General features: G+C 36.0%; 1 protein-coding gene across 1 annotated transcript in view; it reads right to left on the bottom strand.

Moving 5' to 3' along the window:
- The window catches only part of LOC104738124 (sacsin-like), an 18,897-nt gene extending 7,908 nt beyond the window's left edge, over positions 1-10,989 (bottom strand). Inside the window, 9 exon segments of the mRNA XM_019234543.1 lie at positions 126-394; positions 612-823; positions 1,120-1,383; positions 1,617-1,780; positions 1,813-3,147; positions 3,356-6,842; positions 6,907-9,385; positions 9,641-10,367; positions 10,551-10,989. Coding sequence (XP_019090088.1) covers positions 126-394; positions 612-823; positions 1,120-1,383; positions 1,617-1,780; positions 1,813-3,147; positions 3,356-6,842; positions 6,907-9,385; positions 9,641-10,367; positions 10,551-10,879 — 9,266 coding nt within the window. The 5' untranslated portion in view covers positions 10,880-10,989.

The following is a 15,703-nucleotide window of genomic DNA, read 5'->3' as shown; positions in this document are numbered from 1 at the left end:
ATCTCAAAGCAATTATTGGTATCGCTTTATTCTCTGACATGGCTTTCAAGGTGATATGAACATCAAAGCATATATAGGTTACTGCCAGAATCTTTTATGTTGAGTAATAGTAAGTGACTTTGTACCTGTCACGAGCCATGTTTTGTGATTGTCCAGAACCCCTGCTGAGAACCACAAGCCATCGATCCAGAAGTTTGTTTTCCCCTATATGTAGGTTTACCTCAATTATTTGCGATTTAACAGAGTTTGAGCTACTAAAAAATCTTGAAAGTTGAAACGTTTTCAGTTTTTTCTCCGCGAAGGGATTCCTCATGATAGCTGATGCGGAATCAATATGCAGCGTGTAATCTTGATGTGATTGTGCATTCCCTTGCTCCCATGTGGAAAATGAAACCTGAAATTGATAACAACAAAAAAAAAATCTTTACTTAACAGTTCGTAACAACACCATGGTAGAATGTGGTCAAGCCCATACTTTTTCAGTCTCTACTTTTTTAATTTTAATAAAATTTTACTGTAATTTAAAAAATAGAATTCAATGGATGTCAAAAATAAATAAAAAAATAAATCAATGATGATGTCTAGGGTGGTGTTGATATCATTTATAACACCTGTAAAACTGACTTCAAGAAAATGAGGATTCTGGAGGCATTTTCCAGAAATCGGTCAGATATTTGATTCACTCTATCTAATCCCGCCTCAAGACCATCTTCAGTTGATAAAGGCATCCGAATAATGGTGGAATCTGTCAATGACCATGCCTTATCTTGAACAATTAGCATGGGACTGAATTGATCACTGAACCGCTCAACCAAATTTGTACCTAAAGAAACAAAAGAATTAATAAAGAAGTAACAAGCCAACTGTTTACTGCTTTACAAAACTAGGAAGTGCTAAAACATACAACATGGGTGAGCAGACGCATAAACAGGACGGGTGGACAGAAAGACAAATGTAATAAAGTTAATGTATGATCACTCCCTGATACGCAAATGAACCCAAAAAAAAAATCAGGATGAGGTGGTTTATTTTAGATATAGCTACCATGGGGTAGTAATTATTTTCATGTCGCTTTAGCATTGGGAAAACAGGTGGGAAAGAAACACCAGAAGTTCTTACCTATTAAAGAGAACATTTTTGCAGCAGGAGCCTGAGTCGTGGATGCAGAAAGGGTCGCTCCTTTGGGATCAAACATGTAAAAGTAGCCACCAGACACAATCGACAGTAGATCACACATGAAGTAACAGCTAAGAAGGCCCAACCCATAGTTGAGAGTTTCACCCTTAACTCTCCACTGTGAAAGAAGCTGAAGATTACAAACCTCCTCTCTGGTTAATGTAACCCCTTCAAAAATGGCCACTAGAGCAGGTCCTTGAAATTCACCTGTAAATAAGAGCAGTTTTAATAACAGGATCGATGTATATATCCCTATAAATCTACAATATATCTAATAAAAGTTCAAACGATCTTCTATGGTAGTGAAAATTTTATCCACCTTAGATACATACGCCATTCTCCAAAATTTGAAAGGGCAAGCTTAGGAAAAAAATTCAAAATATAAAGGATATCAACAGAATCAATCGAAAGGCTAGTAATAAGCTCAAAACATTGACTACCTAAATTATGCTGCAGCAAAGTCTTGCGAGAGTGCTCTCTCTTGTCAAAAATGAAGTGCAGCTTTTTAACTCTGCAGCAATCAGCTAACTCAAGAAGATCGAACAACAAGAAATCTTTGCTGCCATATAGTGATAGAAGCTCCNCTCATATTCAGGATAGGTTTCTCCATCAGGTGAGTCTTCTCTTGTAATGGACATTAGATTTTGTGATTCATCATAGTTCGNTAGATCCTGGGTTATATCATTATCCACTAAGGAGATGCAACGAAGAGACTGTATCCCCAATCTATTAGCTATGTCGTTGTTGATGCTAGGATGTACAAACCTTTTCCCAGATAGAGAACTGCTGTCTACCCATGGTGCATCATTATAAACAAGTTTCTCTGACGGGACCAAAAATCCTGCGGAATCGGGAACTAGCACTGAATTTTTATCACAATCTGATGACGGCTCGGAGAAACAGTCTACAATGGCTTCAAGAACACAAAGGACAAAATTTATCTGCTCATCTGTTAGCTGTGATCCTTTTATATCATTATGCAAGTGCTGCAGAGTGTTCATATAATCTTCTGCATCAAAACTAGGTCTCACACCCAATTCTAGAAGCAATTCTTTAAATTCAGAAAATTCTGAAGGGACAACATATAGATAAGGGGTAAACTTCACCGGAGAATCAAAAGAAAGAACATCTGCAGAGACGAAATCATCCCCAAGCCACACCCATGGAACACCACTTAGTGCTGATTTAAGGGCAAGAAACTCATTTTCCCTAGCAAGTTCTTGCAGTCTGGTATAAAGAAGAGGAATTTGGCCTTGTAACATGCTCTCAAAATCAGGATTTACGGAGGAACGGAGCTTTTGTTCTTTATAGGACTTTGATATCTCAGTTAGTTGTCTGCACAAGGTATCAATAGTTAAGCAATCTATCCACCCAAGTTTCTGATGTAGATACGATGACTGACACTCGCCATCCAGTAAGTGCATTGTGGCAGACACCAAAAACATCTGAGACTTGGGCCTTACTCTATCTGGAGATGCCACCAAGTTACTAGATTCAAGCCATGGAATACCTTCTACTGGTGGATCAAGACAAATAGGACACCATGGGATAGACCTCAGTTGACACCAAAACTCATCCTCCGATTGTTCAGTGAGCAAGCTCCCAAGATAGCTAGTCTTCGTCTCATATTCAGGATAGGTTTCTCCATCAGGTGAGTCTTCTCTTGTAATGGACATTAGATTTTGTGATTCATCATAGTTCGTTTCACCTGTCTTGGATGATAGTTTGACAGAAAGTTTTTTGATATGGAATAATAGTCTTTTTCCATATCTCGATGCTTCTAGATCTCCCGAGTCATGTAAAATTGACACACTTTTAGCAGCATCCAGATAGGTAGAACAATCCAAAGTTGTTCTAAGTCCAAGACCAACCAAAGCATCCAGGATCTTAGAATCTGAGAATTTCTCAGAAGGAAAATAAACTTCTTTGTGTAGAAGCTCTTGTAGTCCAGGAACACGAGGATCATAAAGCCTGAAAAGAGGAAATATATAAGAAGGCAACTATAGAGATACTCATTCGCTTGATAAAGTGTGTAAATACAACCAAAGATAGCTAATATCAGATTGCTTTATAAAGCGTGTACATGCAAACAAAGATAGCTAATAAGAAGTAACAGCTGAGAAGTCTGTAATTTAACATATTTAATGTATCAGAATAGGTAGGATAAAGATAGATAAACCTCGAAGGTTGTTGCCATAATCCATTCGCTGCGAGAACAAAAGGGGTTGTAGATAGTGCAGACTGAAGCGAAACGTCATCGGCGACCAGATCATTTAGATCATGCAAAATGGCCAACAGAGCTCCTTGCTGAGAAAGGAACTCAGACATACGATTAAGTACACAAGTTTTGTAGAATTCCATTCTTGAGGGCTCTTTTATTTGTAAGTATCTTTTGAAGATAGTTCTCTCCCTCTCTGAGTCCAAGCGTACAAAATTATCATCCAGCAGATCCTCCCTGATGCCATCAGGTTTGAGCCACTTCACTGGACAGTTCAAACTTACAAGTTTTCGGTTTCTGTATGACTCAAATATGGGGAGGTGTTTGATGGTCTCAAAGTGGACCTCATTCATATGTCCACCAGAGAACCACTTTGACTGAAGAATAAAATTCCGAAGCTCATGTAATTCACCTTCTGAAACATTAATGAAAATCCCCTTGATGTTTTCTTGCCCACCAGAAACTGCAAGAAGTGCATTCAATATTCCTGTTGCTGTTGGTGGCTGAACATATGTTTCCAACTGTGGGTGCTCCACTGGAAGCTCACGATTTAAGAACCGGCATCCACATTTCAGTAATAATGAAGACATGTTCTCGCTCCAGCCATTATCTCGAATAACATTTGCATTTACAATAAGTTGCATGAGACAGCGATCTTCAACTGGCAATATGGGCCAGTTAGAAAATATTGAGAGATCATCACAAGATAATTTAAGATAGCTCCACAGTACCCTTATCCATTCTACTGTCGGATGTCCTTGTTGGCCAGGTGTCCAAAGTATTTTTTCTGAGAGATGCCAGTCTGTTGGCAGTAGCTTAAAAAAGAGCTTCTCAAGCAAACTGCAAGAGAGAAGACATATGCATGATTCTTCACTTTGAGCTACAACTAATAACTTACTATAAACTTTTTCCGGCACTTCACAGTCCACGAGTTGGTGAGGAAGTAAATCCTTCAAAAGTTCATACCCAATCTCTTCTGTGAAAAAGATTCTCTCAGCAGTCCCATTCTTTTTAAAGGTTGCAAATGATCCATTAGCAAGAGGTAGCAGGGGTAGATCGTAAAGAAGATCCGTATGAAAAGGAACTTTTAAATCAAGAAGACAGTATTCTAGTGCCAAGACCAAGCCATTTCTATCCCTAAACTCACGTTTCCGCCGGGTCAACAGAGTCCTTAACAGTTGGGGTGTAATAAAATGCAAGGATGAACAGGCCTCACCAAATCTTTCCGCAACTGACTTTGAGATATTAATGACAGGGAGACCAGCGTCTGCAAGGACATCAACTAGCTCATCTGCCCTAGGAAAGTTGAAATCAGGGTAAATTGCTTGCTTAGTTGAAATCCATTGTCCTCCTCTTGCTTTTGTATATAAGACACGAAGACCATTATTCGCAATAAAACTGTAGAGCTTCCGAATCAAGGATGCCCAAGGTTCTGCTCCTAGAGTTACTGGCCAGACAGAGAAGAACAAATCACATGGACCAAGTTCAGATGCAATTTTCTCAAGCAAATGACCATAGGCTGGTACAACAACTTCCTCGATCAAGTAAAGATTCCAATCAGAGCGTACTTTTCCATCCCCTGCCATGTCGTTACCAAACCAAAGATCCCTCCTGTTGGAAGACAACTCAAAATATGCATTAATATGCGCAGGGAGGCCAGTAGTTATAGGTAGAGGCAGAAAGCAAAATGCACGGCCCCCAAAATTTCTTCTATTCTGAATTGAAATAGCAGATGGCCCAAATATATCTGAATTGCTAGCAGCCAGGTCCTCTACATTATCACTCTTGACAGAATTTATAAGCACGGCAACACTAGCCCATGGTATTAACTTATTGGACATTTCTCGAAGGTTCGAGTGCTTTTTACTTACCCCGGCATTCAGACATTCACCTGTTATCCATCCATGTGAAATACAGCCAGATGAATCTTGCTCGGTTACCACAATCTTCTGGCATTTATACGGGAGATCTTTAACTACAGTGTTGCTAAGTTTTTTTAACAACTGATCTTTATTCATTCCAGCTGAAATATTTTCGTCAAGAAGACTAAACACTTGAATAGATGGCTTTGTTTCAGTATCTTTCCCAACATTGCAATCTTTGCAAACACGATGCAGTAACTGCATTTCATGACCAGCTCCTTCCTTAGTAAAAATCGATATTGTTTTCACATTCCGCAGAAAAATTAAAGCTTCTGAAACTACACCAGTAAAGGAAGTGAAGAGGGATAGCACATCTTCAGGAGCATATGTTTCTTTCTTTATGTGGCTTCTGGGGGCAACACTGGCGTTTCTAAGAGGAAATCGGAAAAGTGTACCTGGAAATGTATGCTCTAAGTCACAACCAAAATGCAAGAATGGTGCGAACTGATCAGGAAACTGGTCCAGTATATTTCTTCCAGCAAATTTAATCCGCAACCCTGGGTGAGTTGGAGAAATACCAGGCAAATGATTGGCATGAGGATCAAACATAACAATGTTTTCTCCAGAAACAAACCCCGGGATATCTGTGAAATGATAAACACAGTTAAATCCAAGCCCAAATCTTCCTATCGCAAAAGGTTTTTCAAGTTTGCTTGCTTGACCAATTCGTGAAATTGCATACATATCTTGTTGAGTAAAAACTGAGTTGTTGAAACAATACAGAGCAGGGCCTTGCCAATCTGCCATTTCAGGAGAGAGGAGTGAAGAAGTCCCATAATGAGTCTTGTCCAGAAGGAATGTCACCTCAGAAGCACCTGCATCTTCCGCGTTTTGGACCAGCTCAAAAAGAATCCCAGGCCCATCAGCATACATTTCTAGTATGTGTTTAAGTCTAGTGGTCAATGCCTCATGCTGTCCAAAGGCCTCAGCAGCCCCAGATAAACTAAAACTCATTGAATCAGCACTTTCCGCCAGCAAGACCCTACGAAGTGAGCGAACACCAAGCTTCTCCGCTACCTCATTAGATATGTTACCGTGGACAAATTTTTGCATTGTTCTTTTCGCATTCAACAGCATTGTAGACTCGGCACTAAACGAGCTGTTACAATTGTCTGATGCAGTCAACCATGGCGCATCATTATAAACCAAATCACTTGAAGGGAAGAGTCGACAAGAAACATCAGGTAAATAGAGTGTGACTTTGTCAAGAAATTGCGCTTCAGCCAATTGCTGCGCAATCAACACAGCTGCCCTGATTTCTTGTGGATCAAGGGATGAAGAACCTTTCCTTACAGCTATTCTACATAAAACATCAGCATAATCAGATGGAGTTAAAAATTCTCGGACACCAAGCTCCACGAATAGTCTTCTAAAAACAGCTAAGTCGGTAGGTATGACACGAACGTAGGGAACAAGATGAAGAGGGCCATCAAGAACAACCTCACTCAAAGTTGCAAATCCATCACCTACCCAGATCCAACGACTACCTTCAAGTACAGCCTTAACAACATCCATCTCATCTGAACCTAGTAAGCTTGCAAGAATTGAGTATATCTTTGGCATTGCCAANGATATCCATCTCATCTGAACCTAGTAAGCTTGCAAGAATTGAGTATATCTTTGGCATTGCCAAAGCTAGTTCCTGCCGAAGAACCTGATCAATCAGAATTTCATTATTCTTTCCAAGTTCAAGTAACTGAGCCGCAATTGCACTTCCTCCTGGATGTGATAACCACCCCAAGTTATATGCAAGAGCTGTAGAAGAACATTCACCATCCAGTATCCTCATGGATGCAGATACAAGCCACATATCTGTTTTTGGACGTACAAGCTTTGGGGGAGCAACAGTAGATGTCACAACTGGCCATGGTAAAGTTTGAAATGGAGCAGACGCTAAAACGGGGCACCAGCAAATCATTTTAAGTTCAGTCCAAAACTTAACAAGGTTACATGTCAGATATCGTGGTCTGAAAGCCGTTGCAGCTCTTGAAAATATCCTGTTTATAGCTCCATCCTCCTCACTCGACTGATCAGGCAGCCATTTCACAGCATTGACTTCTAAAAATGAAAAAAGCACTTTACCCCTTGAATGTGCCTTTTCCATATCCTTGTGCATCAACCGTTCCACCAATCGTGCACTCTCTAATATTGTCTCAGGAGAAACAGTTGTTTTAAGGCCCAAACCTTGAAGCATGTCCAAGATAACAGATCCCTGAAATCCGCTACCAGGGAAACAATCTGAATCTTCCAACAAAGCATATAACTCTTCATTACGAGGATCATGTAAAACAGATGGGCGTTTAAGAGGACCATTTACAGTTGGTACAAACTCTAGGTTCTGCAATTCTTCCCTCAAGGATCTATCTTCCAGACACAATTGTGGAAGATTCTGCAGAATAGAAATCATCACCTGATCACGAATCTCAGGTTGCAAAACGTCAATTTTGTTGAAAACATTATGTCTGTAAAAATTACTTTTCCTCATTCTCCCAATGCCATAGTATCTTGACAAAACATCTTCTTCGCTTCCTTGGCAACAGAGAATAAACTCACATCCTAGAAGACAGGCAGGCACATCTAATGGAGGTAAGTACTTAGGAGGATTAACAAGATCAGAATAATTGGATTCTTGAGCACTAGTTTCTCCATACATACGATAAATGGGTAAAATCTTGCAGATACTAAGGTACAGGTCTCCAATCTGATGTCCTATGTGCCATTTTGGATCCAAAAGAAAACTCCGAAGTTCATCCTTCTCTTGAGCATTCAAATCATAAATTAAATTTTGTATACCATCCATATCTGATGAAGCAGTATCGAAAACAGATTCTAAGACACCTGTGTAACTTGCATCCGATACAAAGGAGGACAAGTCTGAATGTGCAACTTTATAATTGTTGTTTAATATCTTGCTACCAATCTTCTCTAAAACATTTTTGACTGCATTAGGAAGCTTCTCCGCGTTGATCAATTTTGATTGCTGAGATGCTATATACAAATAGCCAGACGTGGATGGCAAGATTGGCCAGTCACAGAATAATGATAGGCTCTGACACTGTTTGTCAAGATACTGCCAGAAGAGAACAAACCATGGTGATGATGGATGATCTTGGTTGGATTCTGGATGCCAGGAAATCTTGCTTCTGTGTTTCCATTCAGCAGGTACAAGCCTAGGAAATAACTGAAGCAAGTCATGGATACTGAAATTAGCAAGATTTGCTGTTTGTGACTCTGCAATGGCAAAAAGTCTGCTATATAATGGTGGAGGAATATTCCTATCAATGACTCTGTCATAAACTCTCTGTAAAAGCAAATGCTCTGATTCGTCACAAATAAAATAGGAGACACCTTCTGTACTTTTAGAAAAGAAGCCAAAGTCACCATTTGCTAATGGAAGCAGTTTCAGGTTCCTGGCTTGTATGCAAACACTATCATCAGTCAGATCATCCAAGCAATATTCCAATAATACTAGCTTCAAAGATTTCTTCAAAACTGAAAGCGTTTTGCATTCTTTGAGAAAGTTGCGCACTCTATCTGGAGTAACCACTTTTGGAAGTAGAAAGGAAGGGTGTTTCAAAAGCATAACAAAAACTGATCTTGGAAGGCACACGATAGGCATTTCAAGTTGCAATAAGGCATCACCAAGTTCTTTGCTCCCTGAGTATTCCTCATCATGAAGTTATGCATCAACAGGGGACACCCATTTCCCCCCGTCAAGTTCTGAAAACAACACAGGAGCATCGCGGATATTTTTGTAAATGTGTTCGACTAATATGCTCCATGGTGCTTCAAAAGATCCACTTGGCCATAAGGAGAAGTAAGAATCCCTGGAATCAAGCACTTCTCTCAAACAAAGAAGCAATCTTGCAAAACTGGGAGCTACAACATCTTCAAGAAGAAGCCTATTCCAGGCTGAACGAACTTTCCCACTCCTGTCCATGTCTTCTCCATACCAAATTCCGCGACGATTTGATGACACCTCAAAGTATCCGTTAACTTGTACTGTCAATCCAGTTCGTACAGGCAAGGGAAGAAAGCAGAAAGCATGCCCAAGCTTTAGGATATTATTCTGTCAAAACCATATGAAACCAGAGTAAATGCAAGATCCAATCCAAAAGCAGTGAAAATAACTTCTTTCTCGGTATAGAGTAATAACGTGATAACTAATATGTGGAATACCCAAAGATGGAGGAATATTACGATAAGAAATAAAAAATAAACGAAATTGTATGTTCAGTACTGCAAGAACGTACACAAAGTTGCAACATGGGCAAAAGTAATTACTGCATATAGCAAAAAAGGCACAATTAGTATTGCACAATACCTCTGATAAATCATCTGATATGCATGCTGCAACTGAGGCCCATGGTAGCAAGTGAATATCATATTCTTTGGATGCAGTGGCAGCAAACGAACCAATTTTGCTGGACGCTGATGCCATTGTCTGAACTATGTAAAACCTGTCTGTTCTCCGTTTACTTTGGCTTCCCTTTTCAGACTCACTCAAGAACTCGAGAGTAAATGCATCCATCTCCCTGTCTCCAGAAATAGATGTCTTTGACAGTCTAAGAACAGCCTGACGATGCCAAACAGTATCAGCATCTGGTGAGCTGACCGAACATGAATAAAGCTTTTTGGGCTCTGAATCTCCATCTTCCCACGTGTACATCTCAATAGATAAAACACATTTAAGAAAGAGCAACGAGAAAACGCCTTCCTCGAAAAGTTGATCAAACATCAAAGAAATGTCATCTTCAAAATAAGCTTGCCTTGAAAGCCTACTAGAAGCTGCTTGCTCTGGGTTCCTCAACGGGAAACGAAACAAAGTACCGTGAAAAGGAGTTCTCATGTCACACCCAAAAGCACAGTAAGGAAGAAACTGATCCTTATACTGAGATAGAGCTGAAGAGCCAACATAATCAATTCTCTTCCCTGGGTTTGCTGCAGAAATATTTGGAAGATAAGCATCCTGAGGATCAAACAATACCACGTATTTCCCACTCACAAATGAAGGTATATCAGTCAAATGGTACACCGAATTGAAGCCAACCCTATAATATCAAATTCACAAGATTTATCAGAAAATAAGGATCAAATAAGAGACACACTCACATTGACCAAAACTCAAACTCAAGAACATAATTGATATCTTCATAAGCCAGAAACAAAGATGATAATAAAATAAAATAAAAAGGGTGATTCACAGAGAAGGAAGGAATAAAAAAAAAATATACCCAAATCGACCAGTCTTCCAAGCCTGACCATGTTTGCCACTTCCACCAATTCTGGAGATACTAACAAAATCCTCCTCAGTGAAAACAGCATCATTGTAAGCCAACAAAGAAGGACCTTGCCACTGAGCCAAAGAGTCAGATAACAAAGAACCCGAACCGTGAACCCGACGGTCAAGACAGAGACGGACTTTAGTAGCACCGGCGTCATCAGCGTTCTGTATAAGCTCCTTAAGAACGGTGGTTCCTTCCGGATAGTTCAACAAAACCTCCCGAATCCGACGGGTCAAATCAACCTTTTGCCCAAAATCTTCGAGAAGGAGTGAATCCATCTCTCAAGTTAATAACGTTTTCCCTCTATTGCCCATGGACGGACCAACTCAGGAGTCAAAGTTGAAGAAGATCGATCTCTAGAATCTAGAGAAACGAACAGCAAAGCGCTTCTTCAATGAATTGCAGAACTAAGAAGACCTTAATGCACCTTAATGCGGTGAGCAAACAAAAATTGACAATTAACTTGGGCCTTTGACACGTATATCCAACGGCCTGTCAAGAATATTGAAAATTTACTTGGGCCTTTGACAATTTACTTGGGCCTTTATCACTTTCGTTTCTTATATAAAATTTTCATAGAGATTAGAACATATATGATTATCTAATCGCTTATCCCATATTGTAATCCTAAAATTATTATTTCTGGAAATTTATGAATCAATAAAAATTGAAATCACATATCCTATGAAAATTGATAATTTATAGATATACATATATTTAGAATTACAAGTATCTTATCAATCATGTAATTTAGATAAATATTTAGAATTGCAATAAATTTGTATAGATTTACATAAAGACATTTTATTGTAAATAAAAATTACTAAAAATTTAAGTACATATATATATATATACTAGTATTTTTGAAGTACACTTTTGGAAATATATCTTCATTTTCAAACTTATATCTATATTTGAAGAAATTTACAATTAATTCTCTCTAATATCCATATAACCAAAACAATTATAAGATTTTAACATTAATTATAAAATTAAAAATATCCATATAATTTCTCATAATTAATAATTTAGATATTTAGAAGATTTTGTCAAGATTTAAAATTATTATTCTCCTATCATTTTTGTTTGATTTTACTTTTTTAAAATTTAAAAAGCTATATTTTTGTCTCCACATACTGTGATATGAATTTTTAAAAACAAACAAATATTACTCAATTAATATATAAAAAATGTGTGTTCAACTTCCCACATCGCCTAAAATATTTAGAGAATGATTCAGAGTCAAATTATAAATAAGATCAAAATAAATCCAAATCCGAACGAGCAGGAAGTTTCACTTAATAAGCATCAAAATTAATGTTTTTATATGGTTTAATTCGGTTTTTAATCAAGATTGTGTAAAATAACACCAATATAAAACATGTCGAATCATAATGATTTAATCAAGATTGTGTTAAACAAAAATGGTTCATCTATATAATGCGGATTAAATCATAGTATGTATATATATTTACTGATAATATTCTAAATAAATAAATATTTTATCATTATTCGGGTTTACAAAAACTATGGATTACAAATAAGTCCATTAAAACATGCAGGAAAAAAAAATCTTTCAACAGATTCTAAATCCATGGATTTACATTTTGATCAACTTTTAACTGTTGACTTACATTATTTGGTATTTTCTACTTTACAATGGTTTATTATTATGTTTCTTAGTAATTTTTAAACAAATAAGTTAATGGGTCGACTATATTTATCTATATTTTTTTATGTCAAGAAATGTATTTGACTTGTCAATTTATTTTCATGTATGTTAATATAAATTTCAAAAATCTTAAATTGATAGCATGGCAAAGCAAACTCGTGGTATAATGAACTATTTCATAGAAAAACACAATGAAATTTGAAATGGGCAAAGAACAAAAGCTGGAAAAAAAAAATCAGCCAAAAAAACTAAGATTAGCAGCTGAAATTTTTGTTGGATGAATGAAAAAAACTGTTGAAAAAGTAGAGAGAGTGGCTGAGAAGTAGGCTGAGAAGACAGCCGAGAAGACATCGGAAAAAAAGATGTTAGCCACATCTGAATATGGAGTACGATTTAACTCGAGGTGGCTACAGTAAGTGGTGTAATCAATGGCATTGGTTGTAGTATTGTGTTGTTGACTTCGAAATTTTTCTTAGGTTTATTTTTTAAAACGGTAGAATCAAGGTGTTAAGAAAGTTTGATTAAGTGCAGGATAATACAATATCGTTTGAAAACAAATCTAAGATCTAAAATATTTACTGGCACTTTCGACTAACATAATACTATAAATAATTGAAAGTCTATTAATAATAGTTATTAATTGTAAATTATGACAAATAACAAAACGAAAATGTGGTTTATGACCAATTTGTATTGTAAAGGCTTAAAAATAAATTTTTTAAAAAATTGGAAGATCTATGGATTGAAATCTAGAGATCTATAAACTAACTAAACACTAAAAAAATTTCTAAAATAAAACTTAAAGTGTAAACGTAAAATCAATTTAAGTTTGTGTTACAAACATAAACATGGCTCCATTACTTGTACATAGGCGATGTAATATTGTTATGCATGAGGGCAACATTTGACGCGTGAGCATGCCAATAATTGATGAGGTTTTTTCATACTCCCTATGTGATGTTTTAGGACTTTTACATGAATTAAGAAAAATATTTAATGTTTAGCAATCAGTGTAATATTTATTTATAATAAGATATTTTATAATAGGATTTCACCAGAATATTTGAAATTTACAATTTTTTAGCATTAATTGATAAAAATATACAGAAAATCATTCTTTGTGATACAAAAAAATACTAGAAAATTATATTTTTTGATACAGAGGGAGTATTGATCATTGATGGTAAATTTCATGATTTACTGAAATAAGTATATTACCTCATTACCATGCATTTTCATCCTTGATGACAAATTGCGATTTTCGGTGGAGATAACAAAAAAAAAAAAAATCCATTTGGTCAAGACCACATACGCTAGGGAAAATAAACAACATCATAAGCAAAATTATAATTCAATCCATTCCACTTAAGTATCTTAACTTCCGGAATTTGAAAGATATCATGAGTCATAATCTACGACGATGAAATTATAATAAGTATAATTTAAGAATATGATGTTGTTGACGTTTATAATGCAAAAATGTATTTATTTTTGGCGTGGAACAGTTAGTCTCGATCATACCTTTTGTCAACGATGATTGCATTGCCAAATTATTATGGACACATGACACACATCGAAGAACTATTTTTGGTAACTTCATTTAATCTGAATCGTTAGTCTACCAACGTTTTTTTATCCGTTGTACCTTTTTATCGAAAAAGTGTCTGTATTGGCTAGAACAGTTATTGAAGAAGGGCCTAAAACGGATGATTATAGAACCAATGGGATACATGAACAAGGCCACGACCACATGTAAAAATAGGAAGAGCCTAGAATCAGTTTGCTATTGTTAGATCAATTATTCGAACCACACATAGTGTTGGCTTTTCACCAATAATAGGTGACATCATTCGTTTGGTTAAACTTGAAATATTATTCGAATGCACAAGATATATAATTTATCTATGATTTTAATAGTGAAGTGTGACAAGTTCATAAGTAAAAAAAATCTGATAAAAAGAATAGCCCAATAGAAAACAAACAAAAAGAAAGTAAAAAACGGCTAAAGCCGACTCTTTAACTAAAGCAAAAGTATAAATTACTCATTACTTCCTTCATTAGTTGTCTCTCTTTATCCCCCATAGCCGTCAATGACTCAATGGCAGGGTGGGAGCCAAAACACAAAAGATTAAATTGGTCAAGACTCAAGACAATACTATATGCCTCTTTCAAATTTGGGTATAAGATATATATCTCGTCGATGTTAGTACCAAATGACATTGTTAAACACTAATTTTCTAAAAACAATCACACTAAAGAATATAGAAATAGCTTTTAATTAAGCAACAGACTCAATTCAACGTGTATTTTTCTCACTTCATGTGTTTTGAAAGTATTATATTCTTAAGGGATATTATTGTAGGCATCAGCTTTTGTCTCTTTTGCAAATTCTCATGAAGAAACTTCACTTTCTTGTTAAAGAAAGAAGAAGACACGTTCTTTGAGTATTGTGCAGTGTAAATCTTACTCGGATCTGTGTGTGCTTTGTGAATTGTACAAGGACCAGCTTTTTTCTTCTTTTTTTTTGGGGAAAGACTTTTAAAATTAATTTTTACCAAGTGTTACAGTTTTTTGCCCAAAAAAAAGGGAATTGTTACAGTTTTCTTTTCACTATAAATTATAAATAAATAAATAAAAGGCTCCAAGGCATTTAAATACTAATATATAAAAGTTGGTATTTGATAGCTAAAAAAGGTAAAGCCTTAAAACTAGGGAAGAGACATACGAACACCAGTAAAAACATTGTACGTCCACTCGTTCTCTATGTTGAAACGACGATAATACCCTTACACTTGAACATATAAAAAAATTATCAAGTTTCTTAATTTTTGTATATAATTAAAGGAAAGTGATGGACCAATTAAGTGAGTGCAACACTCTAGTAATTTCCGAATCTATAAATACATATTTCGAGACATTTATAAAATAAATCCTCAAATTGACACTTATTTACAGGAAAAATACTTGGGTTCACTTTTAGTTTTAGGGGTGAACAATTCTCATTAACCCCTTCTTAATTAACCAATTAAAATACAACAATATGTCATGTCATATCATATTTTAAAAAATAAATCAAAATTAAAATAAAAAAAAACAAAACAAATTAAGGAAACAAATTATGTATATCTTTTATTAAAGAAACTAAGTTAGTTTGGGTTTATAGAAAAGAATTAGAGGTTAAACATTAAATTTTTAAATTGTATATAAGTTTGGGTTTATAAAAGAATAGTTAGGATTTAGATTTTATAATTAAATAAAATTATATGTCGGTTTGAGTTTACAAATGAGTGGTTAGGGTTTAGATTTTACAATTAAACAAAATTATATGTCGGTTTGGGTTTATAAAAGAGTGGTTAGGGTTTAGATTTTACAATTAAACAAAATTATATGTCGGCTAGGTTTACAAAAGAGTGATTAGGGTTTAGATTTT

Source organism: Camelina sativa, chromosome 13 (assembly GCF_000633955.1).
Source record: "Camelina sativa cultivar DH55 chromosome 13, Cs, whole genome shotgun sequence".
NCBI lineage: Eukaryota > Viridiplantae > Streptophyta > Magnoliopsida > Brassicales > Brassicaceae > Camelina > Camelina sativa.
Note: the sequence above shows the minus strand (reverse complement) of the source record. Positions and strands in the feature narration are given on the sequence as shown.